Genomic DNA, 19,801 nt, shown 5'->3' with positions numbered 1-19,801 from the left:
ACTGCCTATGATTGCAAAAAAGATCAAGACACAACGTGAGGGCGATGTGTGGTTCAAGAGGAACTTTGCGATGCTGGCAATCAGTACGTTGGCTTCTCCCATGGTGAATGGATATGCATATCAGCGGGTGTATCACCATTTGGTGGACGTGAATGGGGTTAAGAACCTTAATTGGTGCAAGTTCGTTATCGAGTGTTTGGTTCATCGGCGGAGGAATTGGTTCAACGATAAAAAACAGCCGTTCTCGGGCCCTATTGTTTTCTTGTTGGTATGTTATAATTATTGTTGCTGTTTTTTTTTGTTTTTGATGCGTATGAATGACTCTTTTTCGGTCTTGCAGCTGTTGTATGTGGATAGACTTGTGCACGGAGAGAGGGTTGTGCCTCGTGCGATGCCAGCATGCCGGGGGTGGTCCACTAGGCTGTTAAAGGCCCGGGAACTAGATGAGTTTAGGGCGGGAGGGTTTGGACGTGGTGAGGTGGTTGGACCGTTCATCTCGCAGGTATTATTAGTGCACTAATGTTTATGTTGTTTACGTGTGTTTTTTAATTAAAGATTATCATTTTATGTGTGTTTTATCATTGTGTTGGGGGTAGGATCGCGATGAGGAGGGCGATGTCAATGAAGATGATGTTGATGCTCCTGAAAAGGTAATTGTTTCATATTTTTGGAGAAGGGTGGATGCGGTCCGATTTGTGTTTTTTGAGTGCGAGTTTGTGCATACAGAGATGACAGTTAGTGCATAATACTTTTATGTCAGTTTGTGCATACTATTATATACCTGAATTGGTTCAGAGATGCCAGTTAGTGCATAATTCTTTTATGTCAGTTTGTGCTTACTATTATAAACCTGTATTGGATCATGTAGTATGTTGTTGATGTTTAAAAATATTTTAAATTTTTGGGTATTGGATATTCTGTTAGTCATGCACTGTGGTGTTTAACTATTTTTTACGAATTTAGTGCATTAGTTTTTAAGTTTTACCCATCTTGGTTGCATATTGGATTTTGTTGAGGTTTAAAAATAGTTTGATTTTTGGATGTTGGATATCCTGTTAGACATGCATTGTCATGCTATTAGTGTGCTATCTTTGTTTGGAGGGGGGGGGGGGGGGGCGGTGATGTTACTGTTCTGTTTTTTTTTTTTTTTTTTTGGGTGTAATGATGTTGGGTTGGCCCAGTTTATGTTGTTTGTTCTTGTTTTATTATTTTGGACGAGCATGTGTGTGCATGGGGGTGCGCGGGGTGAATGCGTTATTGTATAAGCATGTTATATTATTGTTGTAGTATATTGGATGCTGTTGACGTTTGAAAGGTAATTTAAATTTTGGTTTTTGGATATTGTGGTAGACATGCACTGTTATGCTATAAATATGCTGTCCTTGTTGGGGGGGGGAGGGTGTCATTTTCCCGTGTTTTTTTTTTTTTTTTTTTAATGATGTTGGGTCGGTGCAGGTTATGTTGCTTGTTTTGGATTTACTAGGGGGGGGGGGGGGCGAGCTGTGTGTGCGTACGGGAGGGGTGGGGTGAGTGCGGTATAGTATAAGCATGCTATTATATTGTTATAGTATATTGGATATTGTTGATTGTTAGAAATAATTTAAATGTTGTGTATTTGATGTTCTGTTAGACATGCACTGTCATGTTATAAACGTGTTAGCTTTGGGGGGGGGGGTGGGATGTGATATTGTTCTGTAATTTTTTTTTCTTTTTTTTTTTTTTTTTTTTTTGGTGTTGTTGTAATGATGTTGGTTCGGTGCAGGTAATGTGGTCTGTTTTTGGTTTATTATTTGGATGCGTATGTGGGTGCGTACAAGTGGGGAGGGTGGATGCGTTGTAGTATAAGCATGTGTGCCTTCTCTTATTTTTGGATGTTGGCATGCTGTGTGCGTGGGGGAGGGGGGGGATACTGTGGTTGATGCATTGTTGCATAACCTCCATCTTGTGTTTTGTTGCAGACTGTGACCGAGATTTATGCTGAAAAGGCCGATGCTGTAGCTGCGGCTATGGACGATTTGCTGCTCTTTATGGACCACCATGGTGATGACACAGGACTGACGGAGGACTTTCTTAGAGTCGTTGCAGGTGCTCGGAGGATCATCTCGCTTGCTGATCAGTTTGGGTCCAACTGTGGTGCACCGTCTGATGGTCTGGGGGGGGGGGGGGGGGGGCTACTGCGCTGAGCGGTGATGATATCTGGGACAACCCGGAGAACTTTGAGACGGTCGATGCGGTTGTTAGTGCTGTTCAGCAGAAGTCTACTGTCGTTGAAGTCTCACAAGCTGATGCGGGGTTAGACCAGCAAGATCCCGTCGGGCAGCAGGCAGATGTTGCGGGGAATGCGGGTCAGTGCGTTGAGACTGCTGGTGATGCTCCGTCCGAGGCGGGGAATGGAGGTGGTGTGCCCGTTGCTGTAAGTAAGGTTGTTTGCCGTCGTAGGAAAAGGAGGCGGTATTAGGGTTGGAGTGGGTGGTATGGTATGTTTTTGGGGTTGGTTTTTTTTTTTTTTTTTTTTTATGTTAGGGGGGTGGTGGGTTGATGTGTATTTTGATGACTTGGTTGGTTTGCGATTGTATCCGTGACATGCGGGTAACTATGTATATTTTTTGGTACTGCACGGTGTGTGTGCAGGTGGTGAATGGTTGGTGTTATGCGTACATGTTTTGTCTAGTTTCATATTTTTATTGTTGCGTTACTTCATTCAGTGTGCAATTAGGTATGGTGTTTTGTATATATGGTGGAGCTTGTATGACTAGTTTTCTCATTTATTAGGATGATGCGTTCCGTCCATCGTTCAGTCTTGGGTTGTCTCAGCAATTTTCGTGTGTGGGTGATGGTCTGTCGCAGGATCTACCTGCCCAATGTTGGGATGTGGTGGACGCGATTGTTTGTGAGTATAACGCACAGTCAACGAATGTAATGCCTCGGGGGTGCTCTTCGACCCCATGTCATCCAGTAAGTGTGCCTTGATACGTTTCGATTGTTTACATATTTATTTACTAGGTGGTCGGTGCGTATAACAGTGTGGTTTACACAGCATCTTTTTTTTTTTTTTTTTTTTTTTTGTTTTTGTGGTGGTAGGTTGGTGGTCACAGCACTCTTTCGCTTGGTGCTCGTGTTTTCGGGTCTTCGTGCGATGATGTTCGTGGACAGGCTTTGACAAAACGTATTGGTCGGGAGGGGGTTAATGTTGATCCCGGCACCCCATTCACCCCTAATGAGGTACGGTGTATAATGGCGTGTACATTTATCCAATATATTTTATTTTATGTGGGTCTATTATTTTTTTGTTACACATTACGGTGGTTGGGGATCGGTTTGCTGTGCAGCGTATTCGTGTAGGGACGCGGCCTGGCAGTGTCATTGCTGATTCTGAACCGTGCCGTGCACCAGCGAAGCATTCCCGGCAGCCTTTAAATAATGTTCGCGCGTTGAGGACTCTTGATTTGAATTCGTACGAACGGTGGACAAGCTCACGCGTTGTACACGCGGAAAATGTGCAGGGTCCTAGTGCGCAAGATGTTTACAATTGGATTGCTAGATCGGGGCGCGCTGACATGTATGTCAATTGTGATACCTTCTGTTTTTATTTCCTACTTTACTTGTGATTTCATTTTTCTTTTTTCTGTCGGGGTTTTATAATCAGGGAAGAGGTGTTGTTTCTTTGGCGTGGTCGGTCAGCACGTCGGGTCGACTTCGTCTCCCTAGTGGAAGGTAATGAAGTGTTGGTGGGCATTTTAAATGCGTGGACTTGTGTGTTATCTTTTAGGGAAATGTCAAAGGTTGCTGGGGAACCGTCTAGGCTTTTCGTCTCCACGATGACTACGGTTTGTCTGTTGTTGTCATTTTTTTATAAATTCATATCCCATGTTCCGTTCTTTAGATTTTTTTAATCGGGGGTTTAACATTGTAGCTGTACACGGTGGTTGATGTCTCGGCTCCTCGTGGAAGTCGTTTACAATTGTTTACAGATAGCATGCAGGACGAGTTGAAGTTGTCGCCTTATAATTCATGGGATGATATAGACATGGTTCGTTAACTTTTTGTGTCCATTTGGTTAATGCGCATTTGACATTATTCATTTTTTAAAATGGGTGTTGTTGCATTTCTTTGTGCTGCAGTTTTTTTTCCCCATACTTCAAGCGCACCACTACTATGTCGTTTTAGTGGATTTCAGGCGTCTGCGGTTTGACGTCATTGATAACTCCTCCGCGGAGGATCCGTCGCTCGACAAATATGGTCACACCTTAACGGTGTTGGTAGGTGCAGTCGGTGCATGTTCCTTTTATTTGGTGTATGCCTTCATTTTTTTTTCTTTTTTTGTCCGCCCGCGGATATACATGCTCCCGGTGTTGTGTTTTAATTTTTTGGAGTTTTTTTTTGTAGCATGATCTGCTGTCCGTTTTCTTTGAGGATATGGGGGTGTTCGCATTATATATGAAGGCGTCAAAATTGGTGCCTCGTAGGGTTCGTTTATTGTGGCGGGACGCAAAGAACAAAGTCGATTGCGGTGTGTTTGCAATGCGTCACATGGAGTCTTATGTGGGGCAACCGTATTCTACATGGGATTGCGGGCTACGTCGGGGTGATGCGCGTGCCTTATTAGAATTACGTGTCAGGTTCATGTTTGATATTTTGTTGTTCCAACGCAACACGCATAGAGCCGCAAATGTCGCCCGTGTTAAGAGCTCGGTTTGATGCAGTCCGTTGAATGGGCGTACGGTTATTTTAATTTTTTAATTTTTTTTTTTGTTTGTTTGCCGTTTGTTCGACCTTTCCTAATAATGCGGGGTTAGACGCGTGTCGTCATTGCACTGTTCTGTGGTGTTTTTATCTTGAATTTCCATGTAAACTTTTCCGTATTAATGATGTTTGTTCATGTTGCATTTATTTTTTTAGCTGATGCGTCAATGTCAGTCTACATGCACATGCGTTCAGAAGTATTACGCACTCACGTTGATTTTTTTTTTTTTTTAACCTCCAAAATTTGCGGCCATATGCAAAAAACTTGCCTGGCATGCATTTGTTTGATTAGGTAACCAATGGGACCTGACGCTTTTAGATGATGACCATATCATTCTATTAATACTTTCTGACACTCGTTGTATACGCACATGCGTACTTTACAGGCGCGCACTTTTTGTTTTTTTTTTTTTTTCAGTAATATTTTTCGGAAATCCATGTGGGGTATTTCGCAGGAAGTTATCCGACATCCATGGTCCATCATCGGTACAATATGTTGTTAATCTGACTGTCTTGATAAAGTTTAAATTCACTCTGTACGCACACGCGTAGTTTGCAGTCACGCACCGGGGTTTGTTTTTTTGTTTTTTTTTTTGTTTTTTTATTTTTATTTTTAAATAAAAACATTTATAGGTACGGAATTTGCTATGCATTAGCTTGATTAGTAAACTGATGGCACCAGGCGCGTTCCGATGATAACCATATCAGTCTATTACTACTTTCGGTCACTTATTGTCTACGCACATCCATAATTTACATTCACGCACCTTTTCGTGTTCAACTATATTTCCAAAATTCATGGGGTGTATTTTCGCAGGGAGTTGTCCGACATCCAGGTTGCGTCAGCCAACCAATGTGGTGCTAATCTCAATTTCTCAATATAGTATTGACTCATTCCCCACGCACACGCATTGTTTGCTGTCACGCACTGTTTTTTTTTTTTAATTTTTAATTTTTTTTTTCAATTTCATTTTTACGGTTACTGGGAGGTGCATTGCCTTTGTATTGGTATGTGAGTATGTTTGTTGGTATTTCGGGGTCCAGGGATGGAAGGTTTATTGAATAAAAATGTTTATTAACTCGTAATTCAATAATAATGTCAGAACAGTTGTGCACAGAATAGCATTCACGGATATAAAATTATTTCTACTTTTGTGGGCAGCTTCTACTGTTGTGTCCGGTTGCGAGTCCACATGTTTTGCATGTTCGCTTCTTCTTATTTTGTTCCTTCATTGCGATTTCTTTGGCTGTCCTCATTCGTTTTCCTGACCCTTTGGTACTTGATACTGCGGGCGGATGCACGGTGATTGTGTCAGGTGTGGGGGCACCACAAAATGTCTCTTTGATCGATTGTTTCCCTTTCTCTACGGCCACGTCGTCTTCACCGTTGTTGCACCATGTGGTCTCAATTTCCGTTAGCGCATTGCGTATTTGTTTTAGCTTCGTGGGATCTCTTTGCGCCATGGCTATGCACCTGTACACTGTGTTAAGCACGTCACTTTCTTCTTTGGTGCCTCGTGCTCTTGGGGTGCCACGCTGGAGCGTATCATTGCATGTTGTGATTGGCGAAGTGGTTAGTGCGGTACGTGTCCACCGGGGTGTGATATGTTGGGGGGGTATGTCCTCGTTCCTGTCATATATTAACACTGCAAATGCATGGCTGCACAACAGTCCAATCCGGATGTACATTCGGCACTCGCAGGTTGTCGTCCTTGTCCCGTGTTCAACGAACACCGTGTATCGTACATCGTGCGCATCCTCGACCTCATATGTGTTCCCGGCCTCACCGGGGGTCACTCCACGGACACGGCAATCAAAACATCCGGCACATATCTCCTTCTGCACATCATAAAACACAGTTAATGTATATATTGACGCTGCCGCTCGCTCGATGCGCAATTGGGTTTTGTAGGGGGGTGTCTGTGCAAGGCTGGCATCGTTTAGCTCGGTCTGTATTAGGCGTTGCTTTCTGATTGAACTCTCTATCCTGTTAAAAAATTCCGAAACACAAATATGTTTGCTAGTGTTGCTTCTGAAAATCCGGTTCTCTGCTTCAGAGCGTGATGTTGTACGCAATAACCCACCCATAAAAACATCTTCAAAACATGCAGGGATCCACGATGCGCGCTCGTCGTACATGCGGTTTAGCCATGGATTTTCAATTAAGCCAAACTTTTCTATAATCTCTTTCCATGCAACCTCAAATTTGGGGGTAGTCAAGCTGTCATTCCAAACAACATCATTCAGCTCTCTTCGGAATGCTTCATTTTTTGCTAATTCAGGACTCACTTTATCGGTGACCTTCAACATTATATGCCACATACAGTAACGATGGCGAGTTTCTGGGAATTCTTGTGCAATAGCAACCTTCATCGTCGGGTCTTGGTCGGTTATTGTGAGTGGTGGTGTGCTTCCCATTGCGTTTCTAAAGTTCTTTAGTATCCAACGGTACGAGTCGACATCCTCACGGGCAATCAGTGCTGCTGCGAATGTTACGCATCTTTTATGGTGGTCTATGCCGGTGAATGGGACGAACACGAGACTGTACCTGTGGTCACGAGGAAACGTGTTAATTAATACGCATGTAGCGCACAGGGTTTCATACTGTGAAATAAATATAATTATAGGAATATATTGTATGGAAAATATTAAAGTTAGGGCTGTGTACTGTGAAATATCTAATCAATAAATTTATTAGCATTTTAATGTAACCAACCGTCTGATCCATTCATATCTGTAGCAGTGCAACGCACAGACCGACGGCCCGTACACGCACTCCAGTAGGCGTTAAACCATCTACACGCACCAACGTTAATGCAGCCTGTAAATGAGGTGCGTACCTGTTAGTTTTGTACGTAGCATCAAATGACACAACATCTCCGAAAACACTATACTGCTTTCTTGCCATACCGTCTACCCAGAAAACACGTGCCAACTGGTCATTCTCGTTTGCCTCGTATTCGAAATACATATCGTCATAGTCCGATTTGAGATCGAGGTATTTGGATATTACCATTTGCGCATCTCCTCCTTGCATGTATGCCAAAATCTCCCTTCTATAGTTCTTGAAGTCCTGTTGTGTCGCTCCCACGTTTTCAACTCCTCCCACCATCTCGGCGTACAGGTCATGACTTTTACTAGCCCCAATATTGACTTTTGAGCAGTTCACGATGAATTGTTGGTGTCCAATATCTAGTTTTCTGTTCCCTTTTAGGAAAGGTTTGTAACTCTCCTCGCACAAACAGTGGGTGTGCCCCTCTTCAAACTTCTTGACCACGTACCGTCCTGTACTGTTTCTTCTGAAAACTATTTTCGCCATGCACCCAACCCTGTTAGACGGGCGTCGTCGTTTTGTTTGTGTGGTGTTATTTTGATCTGTTGTGGTGTTTGGTTTTGCATCCTTATACCCTTCACGATTGCACACTAGTTTTTTCTTGAGGATGATCCCATACCTGTTCTTAATGTCGGAACTCTTGCGCACATCAAACCCAGTTACGGATGCATATGTCTTGTAGTACGCGATGTCATCTTCCAACGTATCAAACACTTGATCGACAACTGGTTTTATCGCTGGGTCGCATTCCGTAAACCAAATGCTCGTACCATCTTGGGATTCATCCATCACACAGTGTTGGCTTTTCCCTCCTTCTTCCATGCTTATGCCACCTATGTAATGATTCGTATTATTAGTACTGGAGTTAAAAACCGTAACAGTAATCACGCACCCGCTTTGTACTACGTTAGTCCCTACGTAGGCTAACAGATTAAAAGACATATTTGACACATTCGCATGGAATTAAGGCGACATGCACGAATATACAACATACGATGCACCCACTGAAACACAGCTAAGTATACACAATCATCGCATTTATGGCCACTCATTATACGCATAGTGCACAAGACTATAGACTATCGTGCACTAGGGGTGTAAACGAGCCGAGCCGAGCCCGAGCCTGGGTAGGCTCATGCTCGTGCTCGTTAATGATAACACTGCTCGAGCTCGTTCGATCTCGTGAACTGATGCTCGAGCTCGAGCTCAACAATTGTCGAGCTGCTCGAGCTCGAGTTTAGGCTTGAATTTGAGATCAATTTTGATCTCGAATTTGACCTGTTTGATTTAAAATTTAAACTACTCTGTTTTATGACTTTTATCGATACATAATATTATTAAAGTATTTTAATTTCTCTCCCCTAATTATTATTTTTATATACTAAATATAATATAATTATATTATATATTATATATTATATAATATATTATAAGGCTCGCGAGCGGCTCGTCGAGCTACGAGCCTACAATACCTAAGCTCGGCTCGTGCTCGTTCAATCCACGAGCTGCTCGAGTTCGAGCCGAGCTTGATTTTGACCGAGTTCGAGCCGAGCGTTAACCGAACCGCTCACAAGCGACTCGCGAGCAGCTCAGCTCATTTACACCCCTATCGTGCGCTAACCGATATAACACAAATTCAGTATATACAAAGACCAAATTATTGTGGGAAACATAGTTGACACATTCGCATGGAATTAAGGCACCATGCACACATATACAACATACGATGCACCCACTGAAACAAAGCTAAGTATACACAGTGATCGCATTTATGTAAACTCATTATAGGCTTAGTGCACAAGACTATAATCTATCATGCACTAACCAAAATAACACAAAGTTCACTACATAAAAGACCACATTGTGGACGACTCATGATAGGCGTGGTGCACAAGGCTTCATACGGCCGTGCACCAGCCATCACAACCGAACTCGGCCTCTCTGGTTACAGTATCATGCATCAACCAATACTAACGCAATTGAGGCAATACGCACAAGTATAAATACTCTTTGTGTAACCATGAAACCACCAACCGGCCATAATTGGAAATTGGAAAAGAGGACAAAAAAAAAAAAAAAAAAAAAAAAAAAACCTCTCCCCATTCATACGCATATGTGATGCGATTTCTAATATTCATACACAGCAGCTCACATTCACATTTGTCACATTATACCCATCAGTTTGGTCAACATATTGTACTTCCACGCACTCATCGGTACATACCACATTATCCCCAAACAGCCTCCCAAAACGGAAGTGGTTGGTGTATATGCTGATTTTCACACTCTTTGCAATCTCATATATACGCACAAACACACATATATTTTGTGACGGTTTTTACTGTTAAAACTTCGTAACTCGCAAGACATTCACAAACGATAATAAAAGCAAAACACGCACAAACCGTGTACCTGTAATGCACACACCTGTGATGGTAGATGTTGTCTGTGCGCCTCGCCGGTCCGGCTTCACACTTGGAATGTCTCGCGCGTTTTTTTTTTGCCCTTCCCATGTGATGTATCACCCCATATATATTTAGTGTATTAATATCCCTTAAATCGTGCTTAGCTTCCCATAATAATTTTAACCATAATTAGGCCACTAGGTAGAATTACTGTTAACACCCTTACTTAATGATAAATCTTTATTTTATTCTAAGAGATCTCATGATCTCAACCATTGATTTGGAATCAATCTATGGATATCAAGTGATCTCACAGGATCATATAATTAGGGGGGTGCACCGGATTCGAAGCCTCTCTCTCTCTCTATATATATATATATATATATATATATATAGACAAACATACAACCCTTCATTTCCTAACATAATGAGGGAGTTGAATTGAAGATAGGACAAATGAAAAGTCTCAATAATAATGGTCATTCAATAATAATATATTTATAACACAACAAACAAAAAACATTTAAAATTTTAAAATATCCACGGCTTTAAGTAATTGTAATAATTTTGAATTTGAAAAAAAAAAAATTGTTAAAGAACTTGATGAAGGAATAAAAATTAACAAAAATATATTAGTAGAACTTAAATATTATCAAGAATAATAACAATTCACTTTGTGGTCTTTGTAATTAGGATGGAATGTCCCAACCATAAGACCTAGTAATATTTTTCATGTTGTTGCAATGTCGTGTGACTTATCCTATACGATGTTGTGTAAACTTTTTTATATTGACGATTTTTTTTGCAGCCATTGACCATTGAATGTGTTGGGATGATTTAACTTTGAGTTTCATCCATGAATTACCACCATCTCACCAAAACTTCTTCTCCCAAAAAATTAAATTCTCAACTCTATGGCCCCCCTACACTCCAGCCTAAAAAAAACATTAGAAAAGATGTAAATTAAAACCATGTTATATCCTACAATTAAAGACACAACAAATAAGATGTTTGCGTGGCCTAATGGATAAAGCGCTCGCCTCCGGAGAGGGAGATTGTGGGTTTGAGTCCCACTGTGAATGATATTTCCTTTTCCGTCCCTTCTGTAAAAACAACTCTGTTTAATGTTTTTACCGTTGTGTGCAGCAACCGTTGTTGAGGTTTTCACCGTTGTGTGCAGCAACCGTTGTTGAGGTGTCTCACCAAGGTGTACCTGCGCCGCCCACCACCCGTTACAGGGGTATTACTAGCCCCGATGGACTGCCTAGAATACGTGAAGAGATGTCAAATTTTCCAACATTATTACTATGTGAAGAGATGTCAAATTTTCCAACCCTATTACACTCCTACCTGATACCCTATTACACTCCTACCTTGTAAGCCCGCCTCCTATTACACTCTGGAAACCTCAACAATCCCAAGGGCTTTATATTCTGGTAAGCCCGCCTTCTACAATCCCAAGGGCTTTATATTCTGGTAAGCCCGCCTTCTATTACACTCCAGTAACCTCAACAATCCCAAGGGCCCCCCATACCCCAGCGAATATTTGAAAAGATGTGAATCACGATGACTCAATAACTAAGTAGACATAGCTAAATATTGATACACACAAAAAATCTATTCACTTTAAACATAATCTCCGAACTACAATTGTCCATCACACCAAAAACTGCTATTGTCCATCCCACCAAAACTTGAAAATAGAATTGGTTGAGGTCCTCTAAAAGAAGCCCTCTCCAAAAATTGGCGTATGCCATTCATTGCAAGGCGCGCACGGTATTCTTTAGTAAAAGGCGAAAGAATAGTTCGCTATGTGCTCATTGCATGGCTGCGTGAATTTCCTTTGTGATACCACAATCATAATATACAAGTCCAAAGCGCTGGATGCGAGTCTGGGATGTCAATGAGGGAACAATCGATGCTTCAGTTTAAATATTCATATACTCTCTATTTAATTTCCACCTGTATGTTTGGCAATTCCACCATCTCAGATTTACTCTAAACATAATGGGAATAAGTTATCCAATGTTTCTGCCATTTTTCTTCTTAACAATTTACTGTCTTGTTACTCTTTATAATTAGGATAGGACGAATGGCTTAGATATAGGACCATGTGAGTTCTCTTATACGATGTTGTGTGAGACTTTTTACATTTTTTATTTGTAAAATGTGTTTGTAAATTATTAAAGATAAAAACTTATTGAGGTAAATCATAAATAAAAAAAAAAAAAAAGATGAAGTTTTCAAGAATATCTATTGGTACATTCAAAAAAATTGTCCCAGTATACTCTATTGGCTTTCAATATTTCATATAGTGAAGAATTTTGTACCAACGAGTTAAAGTGTCTTCTTTTTATTAACGGGTCTTTTGCTATCATTGAGCATCCAGAATATGTGTTGGGATGATTTAACTATGATTTTCATCAATGAATTATCACCATCAAGCAAAGATGGTTGCTACGGGGTTTATTTATAGAATGGTAAAAAATTTCAACGAATTTCTACACTCATAATTGAGTAAATACCAGCAGAGGTCCTCTGACTTTAGTGGCACTGCCACTTTTAGTCCTCAACTTTTAAATCAACAACTTTTAGTCCTCTTACTTTTTGTTTCTAGCCATCTATGGTCCTTCTGTTAAATTTGGTCATCTAATGCCGTTTTCTCAAAGGTAATTTGGTCCTTTCATAATTAATTTATTAATTATTATGTTTAATTTCCTCATCAGAATAGTCAAACAATGGTTTCCCCAATGAAAGCGGCGACGAATTGTGAATGCATATATGGATTCACGAGCTGGTTTTGTACACGTTTATAGAGAAACCATTGTTTGACTATTCTGATGAGGAAATTAAATATAATAATTAATAAATTAATTATGAAATGACCGAATTACCCTTGAGGAAACGACATTAGATGGCCAAGTATATCAGAAGGACCATAGATGGCTATAAACAAAAAGTAAGAGGACTAAAAGTGGTTGATTTAAAAATTGAGGACTAAAAGTGGCAATGCCACCAAAGTCGGAGGACCTCTGCTGGTATTTACTCCTCATAATTTTAAGATCGTGTCTCAATTTTTACCAATCATATTTAGAATACGTATTTGTACCCTTAGACACTACTAATGAGTAATTTGAAATTGTAATATGAATAGACAGTAATTACAATTGAATTTTTACGATAACAATAACAACATATTGCTGATTGCAATAATTGAATTGACAACTCACAATAATATAAAACTTTACACTAGACTGGCAATGATATTTACACTGTGAACATCAATCAAACTAATTGTTTCTTTTTTCCTATTAAACATAACTAATTATTTGAATTTGAATTTAAATAAAAGATTGAAATATTAATTAAATAACCATTTAAAAAAAAAAACTTGCACTTGGTTTTTACCAAGTGAAATTTTGAAGCATTAAATTGAATTGTTGACTTATGGCCTAATTTATTAGCACTTTTACGTTAAAAAAGTATATTGAAATGAATTGCTAACAACTTATCCTAATTCGTTAGCATTTTTTCTTTTAAAATAACACTTCGTAACTCCTCTGCTAATTGTTAGATCCACAGATACTTCAGACAAAACTTGGAAGTAGAATTGGTTGAGGTCCTCTGGAAGAGGCTATCTCCAAAAATTGGCGTATGCCACTCAATGCGACGCGCACACGGTATTATTTAGTAAAAGGCGAAAGAATAGTTCGCTATGTGCTCACCGCGTGGCTGCGTGAGATTGCCTGCAAAGCCACAATCATTATATAGACGTTGAAGCTGCTGGACGGGAGTCTCTCTTGTCGATGTGGGACAACGGGTGTTTCAATTTTTATATGCTTAATTTCTAAACGCTACCTGTTTCACCTATGTGGCTTTCATTTTCTAACCTTTTGAAATTACTCGAAACATAATGGGAATAAGCTATCCAATGGTCCATGCATTTTTCTTTTAAAGAATAACCTTGAATTTTAAAAAATACCAAAGATCCCCATAATAGGAAATGCACGGGAAACAACCAATAGTATCGTTCAACGGGGATTACAGTGGCGAGTCGTGCTGATAATGTGTTATAATATGACCTTCTAATTAGCTCAATTTTCGCGTGATGGTTGTATGGTAACGCGTCGATTGTACGTATGAATTGAACAATATTGCAAAAATGGAATGGAAGAGTAGAGAGAAAAGTATAACACAAGAATACAATATATATGAATCTCAATGCCCATCTTATTAAGCCTTCAACATATATATATATATATATATATATATATATATATATATATATATATTATATATACTGAATTTCATTTTTGGTCCTATTGTTATAGGGGTCATTCCAATTTTAGTCCACCATAATTATTTTTGCCACATTGCGTCCACTATTATTAAAAATGTTCCAATTTTAGTCAACAAAAAATCTTAAAATGAACTAAAATTGGAACACTTTTAATAATAGTGGACGCAATCGGTAAGACAGTGTCTTGCACACGGTAAGACACTGCTACGCACAAACAACCACACCAAACAAGGCAACCCCCGAAAAACGCATCAACACGAAAACAGTGATTTGCAAACGCCAAATCATACAAATGCACACACCACCGTAAAAAAAAAATAAAAAAAATAAAAAATAATAAAAAAAATAACTATTAATTTTTACAATATATTCCTTGTAAAACAAGCCAACCACAAGAAATCACGCAAAAGAAAAGGCCTGTGCATATAGTGGTTGCATATTATAAGGATTGTGGTTGTGATTTTTTTTTTTTCACAATCTTTCACAGGCGAAATACACTCATTGTTGTCTATGCATCCTCCCGTCAACCTATCAGTTTCACAAACAGACCTGTATGCAACCACCTGAACACGCACACGGTACGCACATAACAGATATTCTAGTTCGTCCACCAACCCCCATCCTCCTCCCACCATCCCAGCGGAAAAAACCCCAATATTCAGCGTATGCACAGACGATGGCACGTAAATGCACTTACCCGTTCGTTTTCTCCTCAAGCCTTGTTCACGCCAAGTTCACCTCATCAGCCTTTGTAGTAATTCAAAGTATTAATTTCCATCCATAAACTCCCTAATTTAATGCTACAGATTCCAATAATATTATGTCCATAAATAAATTAGAATTACAATTACTAATATATCCTTTACATTGAAAAATGTCCTTAATTACTACCCTAATCTCTTATAATCTCAACCATTGATGGAAATTGAATCAATGGATATTGGGAGGCCTCATGCTCTCATCTATTATAGGGGGTGCACCGGATTCGAAGCAGTGGCAACTATATATATATATATATATATATATATATATATATATATATATATATATATATATATATGGTGGCAAATCAGTGGACGCAATGTGGCAAAAATAATTATGATGGACTAAAATTGGAATGACCCCTGTAACAGTAGGACCAAAAATGAAATTCACTATATATATATATATATATATATATATATATATATATATATATATATATATATATATAGATTTTGGATCCGGTGCACACCCCCTTGGCAGATGAGCTCGTGAGCACTCTTCTTGGTCGTTGATGAGTTTTTTTTTGAACGGTCAGATGGTGTGTTGATGGAATACACGTGTGATTGTTTTAGGGGTTGTTTTGTAATTTTCATTTGGCATTTATTATGTCTACGCTCATTAACGGAGTTAATTTGGTAAAGAGAGTAGATAAAATAGGAATTTTGTCTTGTTATCTCCGCTGTCTTCTTTCTCGGTCTCTTCCGCTTCCCATCAGCTCTCGTTCCTTCTTCACCCGCGTCTTCAACATTTCGCATAATCTCTCCGGCGTACTCTCTTCATGGCTGGTTCAAGCAGGAGGCTGTCCAAGAGGCTTAGGGAAATCTCTTCTGCTTCAAATACCTGTATCTTGTTCATCCATTCTTTTATTTTGTCGTTCTTTATCCGGTCGCATTTTTGGTTTTCCATGGTGGGGTTTTAACCGGCGTTCTTTACTGGCCAGAGTGGTTGTGGGTTTTTGAATTTTTGTATTTTTATTTTGGTCGTAGTTCCTCTGGGCGCTTTAGTTTTCCGGTATTTTCATCTCGGGTTTAAGGATGGTGGTCGTCGATTCGAGTAGGGGTGGTGGGCGGCGAGTGTGTTGTTGTCGCTGGTCGAATTCTGGGTCTAGGGTTAGGGTTTTCGATCGGTTGGGGTATTAATAGGGTCGATGGTGTTTTGTTTATGAGACTGGGAGAATGTTTGCCTGGTTTTTTTTTTCTGTTTTTTTTTTTTTTTTTTTTCTGTTGTTCATGGAGGGGGGCGGTGGCGTGGGTGTTAATTGGTGGTGGTTTGTGCGTTTGTGACTGTGACCGTGTGCAATTTAGATTTAAACTGTGGTTGGGAAATTGCTAATGCTTGTTTTGTTGTTGTTTTTTCTTTTCTTTTTTTTTTTTCTTTTCTAATCGGTTGTGGTATTAATGGGGTCGATGGTGCTTCGTTTATGAGACTGTAATGTGTATTTTGTTTTTATTTCATGCAATGTGTATTTTGGTTTTAGTATTTGCTCAATTTTTTTTTATTAGGGGTACGAGGCTTCAAATGTGTGGGTAATTGGCTTGTGGCTTTTTTTTTTTTTTTTTTTTTTTTTTTTTTTTTTTTTTTTTTTTTTTTTTAGTGGTGACATGTTTACTTTTCATGTTTTTTTATGTGTAGGTTTTTTTTGCTGCATGTGTCTTCCCTTGTCTTTTTTCTTTTAGCTGTATGTGTCTTCCCTTGTCTTTTTTCCAACCTAGAATGGGGTTTGGGTTTTGGATTTATTGGTGGGGTAAATGCATATGGGTCTAATAGTTTACTGTGATAGTGTCTGGAGTTGTAATATGCATTATGGTTTTCTGTTTCCACTTTTTTTATGATGGGATGGTGGGCTACTGGTTTTGGGGGCGGTGGTTGTTGCGTTGTAGGTGGTCGATTTGTGCATGTTAGGGGTCAAGTGTGGTCGGGTTTGTCAATGTTGGTTTTATTTCGGTTTTGTACGTACTTGTATTGGTTGTCTGTGTATTTATTTTTGTTGTTTTTTTTTGGGATTTTTGGACATACCTAATCGGTGGCATAGGTTTGTGCGTTGCAATATGTTCCTTTGTGCAGGTTAGAGTGTAATGTACAAGCCAATTTGCACTAGTTTTTTTAACGGGGGTTTTCGTTTGGGCACTAGCATTATGTTCCTTTGCGCAGGTTGGTGCGCGTATGATATTCGGTCGGTGCGTGCTTTTTAATTTATTTATTATTTATTAGGGGTTTGGGATGGTTCTCGTCTATTGGTGGTGGTTTGTGCGTTGTGTCTGTGACCGTGTGCATTTTAGATTTAAAGTGTGGTGGGGCAATTGCTAATGATTGTTTTGTTGTTTTTTTTTTCTTTTTTAGGTGGGTGCATCACTGTTTTTCTGTTGGTGCGTGTTTTTTGTTTATCGGTCGGGGTTTTCGGGGTTTGCCTTGTTAGTTGTGGTAGTTTGTGCATAGAAAGTGTATTACCGTTTCCACGTTAGGGTGTGGTTTAGTTGATAATTGACACTATTAGTTTTTTGGGATTTTCGGACTTACGTAATCGGGTGGCATAGGTTTGTGCGTAGCAATATGTTCCTTTGTGCAAGTTAGAGTGTAATGTACAAGCTAAATTGCACTAGTTTTTTTAACGGGGGTTTTCATTTGGGCACTAGAAGTATGTTCCTTTGTGCAGGTTGGTGCGCGTATGGTATTCGGTCGGTGCGTGCTTTTTAATTTATTTTTTATTTTTTAGGGGTTCGGGATGGTTCTCGTCTATTGGTGGTGGTTTGTGCGTTTGTGTCTGTGACCGCGTGCAATTTAGATTTAAAGTGTGGTTGGGGAATTGCTAATGCTTGTTTTGTTGTTGTTTTTTCTTTTTTAGGTGGGTGCACCACTGTGTTTTTGTTGGTGCGTGTTTTTTGTTTATCGGTCAGGATTTTTGGGGTTTGCCTTGGTAGTTGTGGTAGTTTGTGCGTAGCAGTGTATTACCGTTTCCACGTTAGGGTGTGGTTTAGTTGACAATTGGCACTATAAGTTATATTTTCATGTCTTCTTCATTTAGGTTTGGTGCGTTTTTTTTTTGTTGGGTCGGTGCGCCTTCATTTACTTATAACCCTCATGTGAACAAACTATTTTCTTTCTCATGATTACTCCCTGATGTCCCTTAAGTTCTTTGGGGAATTGCTACTGCTTGTTTTTTTTTTATTTTTTTATTTTTTTATTTTTTTTATTTTTTTTTTTATTTTAGGCTGGTGCACAACTGTTGTTGTGTTGATGCTTTTTTGGGGTCTGCCTTGTTAGGTGTGGTGGTTTGTGCTTAGCAGTGTCTTACCGTTTGCAAGATTGGTTGTGGTGTAGTTGCTATTTGGCACTGTTATTTATATTTTCGTGTCTTTTTCATTTAGGCTGGTGCGTTTCTATAGTTTGGTGGGTGCGTTTCTGTTGTTAGCACTAACGTGGTTTTGGATTATTTGCTTGTTTTGGTTACTTAGTTGTATAAATTGTAATGACTTTGTTTTTTGTTTAAAAAACGAACAGTTAAACAGTGCGGGGTTCGGGCTTGTGTTTTTTTTTTTTTTTTCTTTTTCATTTTTTTTTGGTGTAACTCTTATTAATTCTTGCCGTTAACAGGCGATGATCCTTCTGAGGTGTTCTTCGAGGATGTCGGGGTAACCGAGTTATTTTTGAAGGTCTCACGGTTCATTCCTCGTAGGGTCCGATTACCATGGCGTGATGCAACGAACAAAATTGATTGTGGCATGTATGCGATGCGTCACATGGAATGTTATGTTGGCCAGTCATACGCATCATGGGAGTGTGGGCTCCGTAGGGGTGATGCGCGTGCGTTGTTGGCTTTACGTGTTCGTTTCGTCTATGATATGTTGATGTTTCAAAGCAACACTCATCGCCTCTCTAATGTCTGATGTGTTATGCGTTCCGGTGTGTCGGCTTGCACCAGGCCCTAATTTTATAGACGAAATAAACCATTAGGTGTTTCTTCCCATGTAAACAGTTTTTTAGTGTGATTGTTTTTTGCTCCTAGACGTTTGTTTGGTTTACGGTTTACAATGTCAACATTCTCGTGATTTAGATGTTTCCCGTTTTTCTATTTTACGGCGTGGTTGCTTTTTATTTCCCCCTTCGTTATTTAAATCAGTTTGTGCAATAATGTTATTTAGGGGGAAAGTGATACAAAGCAAATGTCTGTATCTAGAACTAAATTAATTTACACACGGATCAAGTTCTCAATCAATTTTTAGGTCATCTAATTTTAATTAAACCTTCTTGCTCAAGAATCGCTTGGTTCACGCACCAACCAAACAACACACACGCATCAACGTAACAACAGAAACGCAAATAAACTAAATGAGAAAGACAGGAAAATATAAATGGTATTGCCAATTAGCAACTAAACCACACCCTATCTTGCACACGGTAAGACACTGCTACGCACAAACAACCACACCAAACAAGGCAACCCCCAAAAAATGCATCAACACGAAAACAGTGATTTGCAAACGCCAAATCATACAAATGCACACACCACCGTAAAAAAATAAAAATAAAAAAAAATAAAAAAATAAAAAGCTATTAATTTTTACAATATATTCCTTGTAAAACAAGCCAACCACAAGAAATCACGCACAAGAAAAGGCCTGTGCATATAGTGGTTGCATATTATAAGGATTGTGGTTGTGATTTTTTTTTTTCACAATCTTTCACAGGCGAAATACACTCATTGTTGTCTATGTATCCTCCCGTCAACCTATCAGTTTCACAAACAGACCTGTATGC

General features: G+C 39.4%; 2 protein-coding genes across 2 annotated transcripts; both read right to left on the bottom strand.

Moving 5' to 3' along the window:
• Window positions 1–5,889: 5,889 nt before the first annotated feature.
• On the bottom strand, window positions 5,890–7,161 carry LOC109174711 (protein FAR-RED IMPAIRED RESPONSE 1-like). The gene has a single exon (XM_019323967.1). It carries the CDS (start codon window positions 7,159–7,161, stop codon window positions 5,890–5,892), a length of 1,272 nt encoding a protein of 423 aa, XP_019179512.1.
• A 310-nt stretch (window positions 7,162–7,471) lies between these two features.
• On the bottom strand, window positions 7,472–8,398 carry LOC109174709 (protein FAR1-RELATED SEQUENCE 5-like). The gene has a single exon (XM_019323966.1). The coding sequence runs from the start codon at window positions 8,396–8,398 to the stop codon at window positions 7,472–7,474; it is 927 nt and encodes a 308-aa protein (XP_019179511.1).
• Between the last annotated feature and the right edge of the window lie 11,403 nt (window positions 8,399–19,801).

This window comes from Ipomoea nil, unplaced genomic scaffold, assembly GCF_001879475.1.
Source record: "Ipomoea nil cultivar Tokyo-kokei standard unplaced genomic scaffold, Asagao_1.1 scaffold0656, whole genome shotgun sequence".
In the NCBI taxonomy this organism is placed as follows: Eukaryota; Viridiplantae; Streptophyta; class Magnoliopsida; order Solanales; family Convolvulaceae; genus Ipomoea; species Ipomoea nil.
The sequence above is the reverse complement of the archived record's forward strand: the minus strand, read 5'-3'. Positions and strand labels throughout refer to the sequence as shown.

What these genes read in the sequence shown, in the direction of transcription:
- LOC109174711 (XM_019323967.1), bottom strand. Translation starts at nt 7,161, where the DNA reads ATGGGAAGCACACCACCACTCACAATAACCGACCAAGACCCGACGATG.
- LOC109174709 (XM_019323966.1), bottom strand. Translation starts at nt 8,398, where the DNA reads ATGGAAGAAGGAGGGAAAAGCCAACACTGTGTGATGGATGAATCCCAA.